The following is a 15027-nucleotide window of genomic DNA, read 5'->3' on the forward strand; positions in this document are numbered from 1 at the left end:
GAAGATCATTGTTACTCATATTTTCTCGATTTGCATTTTAATTTTATTATTCTACTGTGAAGGTGAAACTCAAGAGAACCTATGCTCTGAATTGAAACCAGGTTAATATCTCTAGCCCAGTGAAAACCCGTTTACTCTCGAGTCGATTTTTCACCCTTGCTATTGTGACCTAGCGGGAGAGAAGCTATGGGATTACACTTGACACCAAGCTTCCAGTCCCTCAGGCTTGTGATGCTCTTCTAACGACCTGTTCAGTTTGAGGCATGTCTCTGTTACTAAGAGTCTAAGTAAATGGTATGTTAAATAAGGACCACACTTTGCTGTAGACTTTTAACAATCTCTCATCTCAACCTAATTACTTGGGTGCTGCTAATCACTTGGTCCAGTTGTCCTGGCAGGGAGATCCTCATTAGCAAGGGCCAAATAGTGCTGAAGTACAGATGGGTGATAAAGTGAAAATAAATGTATGATATGTTTGGAAGGTGTTGGACCACCCTGAGCCACCAGAATAGCCTCAGTGCTCTACAAGTCACTGGAGTGAGATTCTCCCGTAGGTGTGCATTTAATGTGTTCAATATGATTTACTCCATATTTTATCCTACTGCATATTTCGTCCCATTGATCCAATCATGACCTGTGGATGAGAAAAAGGCCACTCCCACTCCCATTAAGACAGGTTTCATAATGGGATAGAAGTGATCACATTCAGAATCAGAATACATTTGCGGTGATCTGCAAATGTATTAAGAATGGAACTTTTGCTAGTAAGGCATATTGCATCTACAATAGAAATACTTTGCACAAAAACCTGCACATTTTGCACAAGCAGTAAAAAAAAAAAGCGCTCGGTCACAGCTAATCACCAGGTTTCAGCTTTACTGCCAACAAAAGCCGAGAGCATTTGGCCGACTGGTTGGATGTGCAGTAACCATCACTGACAGCAGTGCTGTGGGCTCCTGTGAACTCTGTGTCATACTGTTGAACTGATGCTACTGGATCATTAGCTACTGCAGACTGCTAACTACCAACTCAGTGTTTTTATATACTGCCAACAGCATATTCTTTCCCACCCTGAGGTTTTATAATGATTTAAAATCTAATGGACGTTGTGCATAATAATCCTACAGCCTTGGGTGTGTTTTTAACTGGTGCAGCACAAGCTGTGCTTAAAAGTAATTCATCTTCTGGTCATTTTTCCCCAGTCTCCATTCCTCCCTTGCTTGTTTGGTTGATGGAGATGATCCTGCATGTGATGGGGCTGCAGGGCTGCTTCACCATTTGATGTATTTTTCATGTGTTAAGGCTAGTATTGAGATTAGGGTTTGGCGTAGATGGCCTGGAGGTACTATGCTTGAATAGGGATGTTGTTGGAGCTTGTCATGGGACAGGGAGGCGATGTGCTTACTGAATCTGTGTGATGTGCAAACAACAAAACACATCACATATCCAAAAGACACCATAGCAAAGCCTAGATGATCTGCTGCTGTGTTCAACAGCAACAAAACGATTCCAGGAGGATAGCCTGACACTGAAACAGACTTAAAGGATTGTTGGAGGGAGCAATCAAATTTACATGCTACTACATTCACATACTATTTACATTCTGTTAAACTGTTTAGCTTACTTAAATCTGTATTATGCAAAGTTTTTAGGCTAACAAATCTAACATGCAGACTTGTGACCACCAATCAGCATCATGAAACAAACTGCAAAATTTAATTATCACAGGTTTGCCAATATTGTTTAACCTGAATATATACTTTGTACACAATTTTATAAATTAGAAAAATGGCCAAAAAACGTTTTTTACATACTTTTATTTTATTTTATATATTTTATATATATATATATATATATATATATATATATATATATATATATATATATATATATATATATATATATTTTATATAATTTTATATCACTTTTTTAACACAATTTATAAATCAAGTCATGTTAATTTAAACCCAGCCATTAGGGTTGCACAAGCCAGTGCACTCTTCGTGCAGGTCCCAAGCCCAGATAAATGGGTAGGGTTGCGTTAGGAAGGGCATCCAGCATAAAACGTGCCAAATCGAAAATGCGTTTCAAGAATAAGAATTTCATACCAGCTCGGTCGAGGCCTAGGTTACCCACGACTGCCACAGGTATCGTTAGCCAATAGGGTACCGGTGGAAATTGGGCTACTGTTGGCCGAAGGAGGAGAAGACATCTACAGAGACAGCAGGGAAAGGAGAAGTGGAGGAGAGTGGAGGTTCGGGTTGGTACTTTAAATGTTGGTACTGTGACTGGTAAAGGGAGAGAGATAGCTGATATGATGGAGAGAGGAAAGGTAGATAGGTTGTGTGCTCAGGAGACCAAGTGGAAAGGGAGTGAGGCCAGGAACATTGGAGGTGGGTTTAAACTGTTCTATCATGGTGTGGATGGAAAGAGAAATGTCATAGGGGTAATTTTGAGAGAAGAGTTTAGTAAGAGTGTAGTGGAGGTGAAGAGAGTTTCTGATAGGGTGATGAATGTGAAGGTGGAAGTTGAAGGGATGATGATAAATGTCATCAGTGCATATGCTCCACAAGTTGGCTGTGAGATGGAGGAGAAGAAAAATTCTGGAGTGAATTAGATGAAGTGGTAGATGGTGTACCTAGAAATGAAGGATTGGTGATTGGGGCAGACTTTAATGGGCATGTAGGTGAAGGAAACAGAGGTGATGAGGAGGTGATGGGTAGGTATGGTCTTAAGGAGAGGAATGTGGAAGGGCAGATGGTGGTAGATTTTGCTAAAAGAATGAAAATGGCACTGGTGAACACTTATTTTAAGAAAAAGGAGGATCATAGGGTGACGTATAAGAGTGAAGGAAAGTGCACACAGGTGGACTATGTCCTATGTAGGAGATGCGACCTGAAGGAGATTGGAGACTGTAAGGTGTTGGCATGGAACAGTGTTGCTAGACAGCATCAGATGGTGGTCTGTAGGATGGTTTTGGAGGTGAAGAAGAAGAGGAGGAGAGTGAGGACTGAAGAAGAATAAAATGGTGGAAACTGAAGACTATAGTGTGAGATTCAATGAAGACAGGGGCTTGGTGGTGGTGAAGAGGTGCTGGATGATTTGGCAACTACTGCAGAAGTGATAAGGGAGACAGCTAGAAAGGTACTTGGTGTGACATCTGGAAATAGAAAGGAAGACCAAGAGACGTGGTGGTAGAATGAGGAGGTGCAGGAAAGCATAAGGAGAAAGAGGTTGGCAAAACAGAATTAGAGGAGTTCCGGTACCTGGGGTCAACAGTGCAAAGTAATGGAGAGTGTGTTAAGGAAGTAAAGAAAAGTGTGCAGGCAGGGTGGAGTGGGTGGAGAAGAGTGACCGGAGTGATTTGTGATAGTAGAGTATCTGCAAGAGTGAAAGGAAAAAATTTTTGGGACTGTGTTAAGACCTGCGATGTTGTATGGTTTAGAGACAGTGGCATTTAATGAAAGACAGGAGGTGGAGCTGGAGGTGTTAGGGTTTTCGTTGGGAGAGACGAGGATGGACAGGGTTAGAAATTAGTTTATTAGAGGGACAGCGCATGTAGGACGTTTTGAAGACAAGGTTAGGGAGGAACATGGGTTATATTGGTAGAAGAATGCTGAGGATGGAGCCACTAGGAAGGAGGAAAAGAGGAAGGCCAAGGAGGAGGTTTATGGATGTGGTGAGGGAAGACATGCAGGTAGTCGTAGTGACATGCAGGGTAAAAGATTCAGATGTGGAGGACCCGGGGATATGGAGACGGATGATCCGCTGTGGCGACCCCTAATGGTAGAAGCCGAAAGAATAAGAAGAAGAAGTCATGGTAATTTATAATAGCTTACACTACTGTTATTTATAACATAACATGTTCCAGCATGACAAAATGAGCTTCAGAAACCCATGGCTAATCAGCGATGGTGCTCAAGAACTCAAGTATCATGCACAGAACCATGACCTCCAGATCTACCATCAGTGCCTGATCCTCTCAACTGCTCAATGAACAGAAATTCCCACATCATTCTCCAGCATCTAATGAAAGCCTATGCAGATGAGCAGAGGTTATTATAACAGCTACTATAACTGCAAAGACGAGCCAATGGGATGTTCAGCAGGCTCATTAAGGAGTGCACATCGTTTTTGGTGATAAAGGATGGTAGTGTATACAGTGAAACAGACTGCACTGCTAATGTACAGCTTATATTTTTGTTTTTTCGCCCAGTTAGGTCGCCTCTGCCCACTTTAGGAAATGAGTCATGCACCTAGACTGAAGCAGTCTGTCCTTCGAGCCGGAAAAGCAAGCTAGAGAGAGAGAGAGAGAGAGAGAGAGAGAGAGAGAAAGAGAGACATTGCTGAGAAGGAGAGGCTGGAGGAGGGCAAACGCTTATAACAGACGGTAAGACAACACCAGCTATTCATATACATTTATAATCATAATCGCTTTTAGGCAGGGCGCAGAAGAAATCCAGATTGTAGTACAGTGATTATCTAAATCAGTAGATGTTTCTACTGAAGGACCGGAGCGCTGACATGGGGTGAGACTAAACACAGTGCTCTTATGTAGCTGGATAGAGCAGTGAATCAGTTTAATATTAGGAGTATTATTAATATTTTATTTTATAGAGGTTTTCTTCGAATCCGCGATATTTCTATGATTAGCGGTTTGAACCTCGGTGTGGTAAATAGCAGCCTCGACGCTCTTTCATGTCGCTGGTCGTTTCCTCGCTATAATTTCATACCATATTAACACTCAGATGTGCTACATTTTTTATTAACATTAAGTCATATGCTAATGATAGTATGTTTAATCCGTACTTAATTGGCATGAGGATAGCGTTTCTGCTTGCGGCTTTGTTGCTACATTCTGCCCCAGTCATCTGCACAGGATCATTAGGGATTTGTACCTGAGGCTCTTCACGATGACAGACGATACCCTGAAGCTTTCAGTTCAGTTATCTCGGCTGCTATAAAATATTTGAATCATTTTCTGAAATTGAGAACTTCCAACGTGGCACCACAGATACTCTGAATTTGTAAGGGTATTTTACTGCGAGGTCTAATGACGTATTTTATAGCAGTATCAGTTCTTGTCAAGCCGAAATTTTTATATCTATATATTTTTTTTTAGTCCTACTAAATTCTGGATTTTTCTTCTTTCTTGAAGAGCAACGCAATCTCAGACGAACATGCTGAAGCAAGATCGACCTGTGAATGTTGCTTTTGGAGGTCAGCTAGGAGGTACAAACTCGACCCTGCGTATTCTCAGCAGCGACCAGAGAACTTGTGAAAAAGATGGGAACTCTAATTTCCTGGGTCAAGGTGAATTTGGATTGAGTGGAGATGAGAACCGCAACCAAGTGCGTCCTCGAGCTCTGGGCCTGTCAAGCCGCTACCCACCACCTTCTGCTAACCACTATGTGCCTGGACCGCTCTCTCCCCTGTCTCGCCTTCCCTGCTGGAGTCCCCTGGAACCTCTTCCTGAGATTGACAGTGGAGAAGATACTGGAGGCAGGGTGCCTCCAGATGGAGCCGAAGAAGGCAAAATAGATGAAGAGATGAGGAGAATGAGTGACGATGAGAAAGAGCAAGAGCCAGAAGACCTTATAAAAGGTAAAGTGCAGGAACAGGTGGAGGAAGAAGAAGAGGTGTTAGACTGGGATGGAAGTAATGATGAGCTTGAATTTAGTTACAGGTCAGAAAGCTCCTCGCCTCTGACCATTGAAAGCGGAGATGTGACTGGGGGAGACTCTCTTAACTTAGTATGGGATCGCATCTGTGTGGGAGGTTCAAACTCAGAAAATGGCGATGCAACCACAAATCTACAAGAAAAACACAACTTCGAAGAGGATAAGACAGCTGACAGTCACCATAAGAGCCTTAGAGGTTCTAGTCTAGCTGAAGAAGCATCCTCAGATTCAGAGAGTGATCTCTACTCTGAGCTCCCCCAACTCATGGAGGCTGTATGGACCCTGGAAGACCGGGAGCGTTTCAAAGCCCAAGAGATGGAAAAGCACCATGTGCAGTTGACCATGTACCGTAGGCTTGCCCTGATCCGCTGGGTGCGCACCCTGCAGGAACGTGTCCAAGAACAACAGAACCGACTCCAATCCAGCTTTGATATCATTCTTACTCACAGGAAAGAGCTGCTCCGCATGGGCTCAGCTACAGCTGCCATTGGCCAGTAACAGCAATATTGAGAAAAGAGAGAAAGAGCAGGGAAGAAGAGAGTCCTAGGGGCATCCCAAGCTGAAACAAATGACTAAGAACAGTGACAGAGAAGACTCTTTTAAACCAAATAATATCCTGCATTCCTCAACTGTCATTCCACTGTTGTGCATGTTTGTGGTTCATATTCTGTTTGTGTCTTTGCCCATTATACATTGTACTTGAAGATAAATCAGTGCTCTGTTTTTTCATTACTAGCCAAGCTCAATTATATGATAACCCAAACCAGGGAGAAATCCAGAAGAAAGTATAAGCATCATCAAAATATATATTATTAAATATTTCAAGAAAACAATAGGTAATTAAATGTTTATAGATATATCTTTATTTATGAGAGTTCATATTTGCCTTTTGTGTATGAATGAATCAATCAATAAATATTCAAAACTTTTATATTTGGTGGGTGTCATTTTATGAATATAACTATAGATGTCAACATTAACAAATTAAACCAGTTGCTAAAAATGACATTTAAAGTACTTATTACCAGACAATTAAAAAACTTTCCTATGACTTTTGTCAAGATGTCAATTTCTAACTTGTCTAAGCTTTCTTTACATTAATAAAACAACCTGCCCAAATACAAGATTTTGAAGTCTTTAAGGGTCTTAAAGACTACATATAAAAAAAATTAAAAAAACATTTTCCATCATTTTAGGCGTTCACTTACATCCACAATGTTAAACATTTTATTTGTTTGTAGCAAACTGTTGGTGCAGTGGATAGTGTTTGCACCTCAAAGATCCACAGTTCTTGGTTCAATCCTGAGCTCAGGTTTTTGTCTGTGCATGTTCATCTCATGTCTAATTGAGCATACACTAACTTACAAATAAATACCAGTGGGAGGACTGTATCAGAAAATTGCCTGTGTTTTTAAATATTCCCATCTCACGCCCAGTGTTTCTGGCATAAACTTAAAATCCACCACAAACCTGACCAGAATTAAACAAGAGTGAGTGACATCCTGTATTTTACTCTCCACACCCCTTTACATGTCACACAAATTAAGTCTGGCATTCATCTGGCACTTCCACTGGAAAGACTTTGTAACATGACTTTTTCTTATCAGGCCGGAAAATAAACACTGCTAAATTCTGGTAAAATTCTGGCAACCTTGATTCACTCTTTTATTAATAAATAATGTTTTTAAATTCTCAAAATGATATCTTCTCGTGTCTTTGGAGATAAAGTCTTGTTTTATGTGCGTTTGCCAGCTAAAGTTTGAGTCCACAGATGACTTTCAGGCTACAATGGATTTGGCCTAAGTCTCCAGGGTATTTCCTGTGTGTGTGTGTGTGTGTGTGTGTGTGTGTGTGTGTGTGTGTGTGTGTGTGTGGTTTCCGCCTCAGGCACAATGCACTTTGACTCAGTAAATAGAAGGCATATACCAATTATAAAAAAAGGGATCCTTACCTGGCTTGGACACAGCGCTCACATAGTTTATGCTTTTCATAATTTGTCTAAATATATACATTGATTTCATGTTTACATTTCATATATAATTAGCAAATGTTACAATGCATTTACTTTGTCTTTGGCTGAAAACTGCACAAGTAATTTTGAAATACAGCATAATGTAAACTGTAGTTCTCTGTGACAAACCCAGATCAGGTCAGGTTTGGTATCAGAATCAAATCAGTGGTGGTAAGGTCGGGTTTCTGCTTCATTGTATTTTAGCAAAAGTAATAGTAATGTTTAATACATTAACCCTCCACTTTTAATAAACACTTGTATACTGATGCCGTTTTCCAATCAGTCATCTGATCAGATACTGGTCAAGAGCTTAAGTGACCTTAATTGTGGCATGGTTTAGGGTGGTTTTGTTTGATTATTTTAGAAACTGCTGATTTCCTGAGAATTTCACAAATAGAAAACGTTGAGTAACAGTTCTGTGGAAACGTCTTGTTGATAATAGGGGGTCAGAGGAACCCAGCTGGTGAAGGTTAGTGTGAAAGGCCTGGATTTGAAGGATAGCTAGAGTTGGGTCAGGGTTTCAGCTGCAGATGATGTAGTGACAAATGATACAGTAACAATCTTGTTCCAAATTGCCTAAAACGTTCGTATAATGTTATATAGGCTCATTATTAGTCAAAAATGTGTCGCGAGCACTCCTCGTTAGTATAGTGGTAAGTATCCCCGCCTGTCACGCGGGAGACCGGGGTTCGATTCCCCGACGGGGAGACTGGTATTTTTTTTTTCCTACTCGGACTGATATAGAGTTCATATATATTTTAATATTTATTAAAAACGCGGAGGTGTGATTAAACATGGTCACAAAGTCAATTAAATATTAGTCCTGCTTTGATTACCGGTCAGTGAAGCGGTAAGTGTTAATTTTCCCAAATCCGAATAAATACTATTCAGTTATCTCGGTGTCACAGGATGAAGCAGTAAGTAAAGTGCATTTATAAAATAAGGGAAGCAGAAAAACCTATTTCCTACCAGTCAATGAACGTCAGTCGATATCAGTCGAATGAAAATCGGTCGAGCTTTTCTAACAAGCATTGGTGGTTCAGTGGTAGAATTCTCGCCTGCCACGCGGGAGGCCCGGGTTCGATTCCCGGCCAATGCAACAGTATTTTTTATTTTCCTCACCTCGCACTTTATGTACTAATCCAACTTTAACACTTAGCCTTTGTTCCTCTTCAAATGTTCATATTCTATAAACGTTTTATTTGAACATTTTATTACATTTAGATTACTTCAAATAACTTTTACTTGATCCTTTGACATCTCTAGTTGTTTGTAGGCTTGAGGCTCAGGTTCCTGTGCAGTGCAGGAGAGGACTGTTGATTTGTACAGGTTTCGTGGAAACGTGAGAATGATTTCCACTGGGTGCGAAAAGAACACATGCACACCGAGGTGAAAAAATATATATACAACAGACTCAACGCGTGAATTTAGGTATTAGAACAGTTTGAATTGGCTGCATTTAATTTCGGGTCAGATCTAAACTAAGCACTTGCTGTGGAAAAAATAGTTGCCCCTAAAATCTTGGCACACAAAAAAATTCTTTTTTCCCATATAAGGTCATAAAATTCACATAAATAGTGTATTTCACATAATTATGAAGGCTACATTAGCAGTTCAACTCTTAGTCACTTTTAGTAATTGCTTTATCCTGATCAGTCATTTTTGGAAGAACCAGAAGAGACATACAGATAGAGGAAGAAACTCAGATTATGTTTATAATTTAATAATTTAGAGTTATTTAAAGAATAATTTTGAGAATGCCTAACATAACCCAACAATTCTGAGGGTAAGCTAACCAGCACTGACCTGTAATGCAATAAGAGGAAAGAAAAAGACGTAATGGATGCATATATGTATTAAACGTTTATGGTTATACACTGACTAATTTGTATCAGTTGGTAATTTATGAAACAGTTTAAGAAGCAGTGAAATAAATAAAAAAGCTTATGGAATATGGTTGGTAATAAAAATGTCACTTAGACCTACTATGGATCCTTAGATTTTACTACTACTAGTGCTTTGTGTTCATATTATATGAGATTAAAAAAAAAAATGTTACTTTCATTGGTGGGTTTCTTCTGTGACATTGAATTTGTATTATTAATTTAAAAATAGTTTGACATTTTTCTAAACCCTGTGCTTACTGTTATTGTTGTAAGAAATATTTTTTTGCATGTTACTCAGGCCAAGATCTAAATATAAAGTCAATATTATTTTATTCATACAATACTAGAATGTAGTGGTGATGAACTTGGAGAAAAGTCCTGTTGAAATTTGACTTTTTTTTTTAATGCCACGAATATGAATGTTATAGGAAAAATGGATTGAGGATGAAATATAAGTCCTATACCAATAAAAATGTGTCCATAAGCATATTCAGTAAAAAATATGGAAAAAAAATTACCAAATAATGCAGTCAGTGTGGAATTATAAACATTCATTATTGATTTTTACTCAGCCCGACTGCTGCTTTACTTCTCAACAGCATTTAATGAAAGATGACATATCATGACCTGTAAAATTATTATCTCTTATTTGATAATGCCTGAATTTAGACAAAAGTGATTCTACTAAGTCATCTTTCAATAAAGACTGTGACATGACCATAAACCAAAGGCTTGCCGTCTGAACATTATATATTTCTATCATATTATTATTATTTCTGAATGCTGCATGTGGCAAATATGACCAGGAATCCCACGAAGTTTACAATATTATAGTACCAACTCAACCTATTAAGTGTTAGGAGCGAACTGTTTGGCCAATTAACATACAATCTGGTTTTTTTACAAATAAATCTTAGGACAAAATCACGACTGAATCAAATAAAATAACCAGAGTTTTCATGTTTATTCTGCCATCTTGAAACTTCGACTCAGCACTAATAAGTTGATGATGCTGCTCAGGTCTTGTACAAGCCTAAACAGACAGATAAGTCTGTGTGGGTCCTCAAGGACAGGATTAGTGGTCACTTTTTCAGCTAACTGACAGGTAAAGTCCCCAACAGGGGACAGCACTGAGAATAGTCTGTCTAGTCTCCTGTTTATCTATGTCTATCCCTTTCTCAACAATTAGGATAATATTATTCATATCCCTTATCAAATGTGCATAAATGTGAAGAACAGGCCACCAAGTAGAAACACTTCTGGGTTGTAAGATTAAAAAAGCTTGCTCTCTTGCTGTCTTTCTCACCCTCTCCCCTATTCCCTATATCTGTCTGTCTCTGTCTTTACCACTCTCTACCTATCCCTCTCTTTATATCCCTCTTTCTCTTTCCACCCTTCCCTCTGCCTGATGCAGTGTGACAGTGCACTAGCCTCTAGCACTCTGTTGGCGCGGAAACAATCAGCTTTGACAGAAAGGGGGTGGTGGGGGAACGGAGAGATGTATGCAGCCCCAGGGCCGGTGTATGATGAAGTGGATTGGGAGATCTGTCTACAGAGAGAACGAGATAACACAACGGGCCACATCCAGCCCATTTTGGTTAAATTTGTGTTTCAAACTTGTAGTAAATATAGGTTACTTATTGAAACTCTTAAAAATAAAATGAAAACTATTTGTTGCCATGTGTCAAACTGAAAAAGTCACAACTGGCGAAGCATTCGTTTTAACTTTAAACATTTGTTTTTATATAATACTGATATCAGAACTCTGAATACTCTTTTCTCTTCTTTTAATGAATTTAAGTGTCATAGTTTATTTGTGTCATATGTTCGGGGAAAGATCTACAGTGAATGACCCACATACACATTCACTGCATAATACACAGACAGGTGACAAATGAGAGATAAATAACAAAATAAATTGTCAGATGTTGGCCACTACTAGCTGCCAAAGCAGTTTTAGTGCACACTGGCATCGATTCTACAAGTCTCTGGATGAATACCATTATTCTGAAGACATCACAACATTTTTTTCATGATCATAGTGCAGAGTGTAATACTGTACATCGGCTCAAAATATCCCAGGGGTGTTTAAATGTTTTAAGATCCAGTAACTGGGAAATCCATAGAATATGATTTAAATCTTTTTCATCCTAATCAGTCATCACTCATATTCATTCATCACTCTTTTATACCCTGTGGATGGGGTGGGGGTCATGCTGGAAGTTTCCATCAAAATAAAAAATTTTCATAGTATAAACGCATTTTACTCTGAATAACTATGTAGTAATTTGCAACAGGCATTGGTGCAGTACGTAGAGATGTTTCCTTACAGCTCTACAGTATCTTATTCACTATTTTGCTTGGGTTACAGTTTGTGATAAGTTTCTTTTCACATGTTCTATCCATATATTTGTGGGTTTTCCTGTGGGTTTCCTTGTTGTCTGGCTTCCTTCTAGCTTCCATACAACAAAAACCCCAAAAAGCAGTAGTATGATAAATGATTGGTTTACATTAATTGTTCTGTCTGAATTCAAGTGGATCCAAAATTTACTGTCCTTGTATTGGTAGCAATCTCTGAACTGGTCTCTATACCAATATTCAGTATTGCATTTATAATGTACTGAAAAACACTGCAGGATCTACATATACAGTAAACATATAAATATAAGCAGAAAATAAACAATAGAAATAAATGCAAAACCTGAGATATAATAATTATTTAAAAACCAACAACGTTACTGCCTGTATGCAGCAGCTTACATGTAAAGACTAAATGGCCTATATGAGGAACATATTCTATACATTATCATTTGAACATAATAAAATGGAAACACATTAATAGAACAGTTCTGTTTATAGTTAATTTTTTTATTAACTATAAAATAGTTAATAGTTAATTTTTTGTTACTACAATGACTAAATCTTCAAACATTTGAAGTGTAGTTATTCTATTGTAGTTGCATTTTTCTTTTTGCATAGTTGAGGGTTTGGGGTCTTGTATAGCCTTAGAAATAAAACTGCTGAGAACAGTTATGCACTCAAGTTCCCATCATTAAACAGTTCATTTTTATATATCGCACAATTAAATAAAAATATAATAAATTCAGAAATGACTCTAATGCTCATATATTCCTGTAAGCATGCCAATTTTGACTACAATTATAGTTGTCTCTCTCATTATCCGGTGTCAACCAGATCAGTATGAGTTCTCTTTTAAGTCTGGTTACCCTCAAGGTTTTTTCCTTATGTCATTGAAGAGTTTTTACTTGTCAAAGTCTCTCCATCCTAATTAAGGATATATTTATAATTTAAAACATATATGTATTTCTGTAAAGCTGCTTTTTATTAAAAATAAAAATGACACAGAAGCAAGTCTGTACATCCACATAGTGCATCATTTTAGTACTATGGCTACACTAGATTATGAGGTTCCTTTTCCTGTTTATTCAGAGATACATCCAATAGAATAGCGTTAAAGAAGCTTAAAAATGCAATATTATGTGTTATGGTATAAAGCCTTTGGCCGCAGGCTGAGAGCTCAGCTGTGGATGTAGAGGAGCAGAGATTTTACATGAATGCGGATGGAGTAAAGGCCTGTCGGTCAGCCTTCCTTCAGCTGCCTCGTCCGCTTTAACCAGCTAATAAATATGAAAACAGCGGGTTTAAACTTTCATTCGTTCACTCCTTGAAAGGATTATCCCCGTCTATGGAGTCCCATGTAAATCTCTAAACCTAATAATGGCCAATGTTGTCCCATAAAAACGTGTTGAACAATAGGGGTTGAATGCAGGCTCTTTCACGCATTAAGGGTGTTTTTTTTTTAACAGAGGATCTCATGGGGGTCTCTCAAACCCCGCCTCTCGCTTAATCTCTACGACGGTGAAGGCGCGCCTCGGAGCGGCAGGTGCGTGTGCCGAGCACCGGGGGTCACAGCGGCGGCTAAACGCTCTCCGACAGAGAAGAGAAGAGAAGAGAAGGGAAGGGGCAGGGAGGGAGCAAGAGACTAAACCCGCCTATGTCGAATCCGCACAGCTGCTCCGAGGAATTTTTTCAGAGGCTGTCACTTGCATTTAGCTTGCGCTTTTTGTCCGGATGAAGTGGTCTCTCTCTCTCTCGTGGCCGTGCTCTCTCACCGCCCCTGTGCTACTTAAGTGGGGGGAGAAAAGGAGCCGCTAAACGGCGACAGTCCTGAACAAAAGCGGGAAGCACCCAGCCTCATGCCGTGAAATCATCGATTAATCGGCCCGGCTGACACCGGCGCGGTTTCCCTTCAAGAATGCAAATGATTAAATTGCTACGTTAAACACTAGAGCTCGGACTATTCCCTTGACACTGCACTTTTGTTCATCAGCAGGCCTAAAGTTCTTAAAGATTAACTGCATGGCAGTGTTGACTGTATTAAACTGAATGTCAACCTCTCTCTTTCTCCCTCACACACAGACATACACCTCAAACTCCCACAAGTGCCCACAATGATTAATTGTGTTTTTTTTTTCCAACACCGTTTATCAACACCAAGCCACAATCTCCGGATTTGTGTCTCTTTGCAGGTTGCTCCAGACAGTTGAACTTAACTCATGAATATCATTAATCCAGCCTGGTTTTAATCAGAGCTCAAAACCTGTTTCGCTTCGACAAACTGTACCCTAAGGCAATGTGCCCATAATCTCTACACTTTTACCTCTGACTGGTCCCATTGGGACGGAGTAGAAACTCTGACTGTGACTCAGTGTTACTGTTTTATGCTGTCTGTTACCTTAAAAGTGGTACATTCTGACCACTTATAAGGTCATGTTCCCAATTACAAAGAGATCCTGAACTAAAAATGTGCAGTGATCCTCATCTTTCCATTAATCTCTCATTCATAGTGAATCAGATACTCAAGAGATCCAATTATAATTGATGTACTTTTACCAGAACAGTTACAGCTAGTTTATTTGGCTCAAGGCTGCCAGGGTGTGATTATGAGAGCAAAGTGAGTAAAATTTGACCCCATAACAAGCTGATGAACAAGAACCAGATGCAACTGGTGACAGTTGACTAAATAAAGCATACACAGAGAGTTGTATAGATTTTTCTAGCAGATAGCATAGGGAAGCGTGCAAAAGATCTGTGTCACTCTATGTGTGTGTGTGTGTGTGTGTGTGTCAGTATATTAGCAGTCAGTGCACTGGGGCCCGGAGGCTATTCCTGTGTGTGCTTATGATAAAGGGGAAGAGGGAGGAAGTAAAAGAGTGGTGGGGGTGATGGTGGGGGAAAGTGAGATCTGGAAAGAGAAAAGGAGTTAGGAAAGCAGGATGTTGGGGGTGATAGGTAGGGAGAGAGAACGTGAATGAGAAGTAGAGGGAAGAAACAGGGCTGAAAACCAGCAGAGCTTAAAGCTTCCATGATGCTGTCAAGATCACATCCCCATCGGGCTCTTTGTGCATATGTGTGTGTGTGTGTGTGT

General features: G+C 39.4%; 1 protein-coding gene and 2 non-coding genes across 4 annotated transcripts; all 3 read left to right on the forward strand.

Moving 5' to 3' along the window:
* The first annotated feature begins 4185 nt into the window (after positions 1-4185).
* LOC124376092 (UPF0500 protein C1orf216 homolog) lies at positions 4186-6604 on the forward strand. 2 transcript variants are annotated; one of them, XM_046834984.1, is made up of 2 exons: positions 4186-4390; positions 5159-6604. In XM_046834984.1, exon 2 carries the CDS (start codon positions 5181-5183, stop codon positions 6177-6179), a length of 999 nt encoding a protein of 332 aa, XP_046690940.1. In that variant the 5' UTR covers positions 4186-4390; positions 5159-5180; the 3' UTR covers positions 6180-6604. The 2 variants fall into 2 exon arrangements, with proteins under 2 accessions (XP_046690940.1, XP_046690939.1); XM_046834983.1 differs by lacking the exon at positions 4186-4390 and adding an exon at positions 4397-4529.
* Positions 6605-8328: 1724 nt separating this feature from the next.
* On the forward strand, positions 8329-8400 carry trnad-guc. Its single transcript has one exon. It is a non-coding gene; the product is annotated as a tRNA-Asp (tRNA).
* A 320-nt stretch (positions 8401-8720) lies between these two features.
* trnag-gcc lies at positions 8721-8791 on the forward strand. Its single transcript has one exon. It is a non-coding gene; the product is annotated as a tRNA-Gly (tRNA).
* Positions 8792-15027: the final 6236 nt, after the last annotated feature.

Source organism: Silurus meridionalis, chromosome 22, assembly GCF_014805685.1.
Source record: "Silurus meridionalis isolate SWU-2019-XX chromosome 22, ASM1480568v1, whole genome shotgun sequence".
Classification (NCBI taxonomy): Eukaryota; Metazoa; Chordata; class Actinopteri; order Siluriformes; family Siluridae; genus Silurus; species Silurus meridionalis.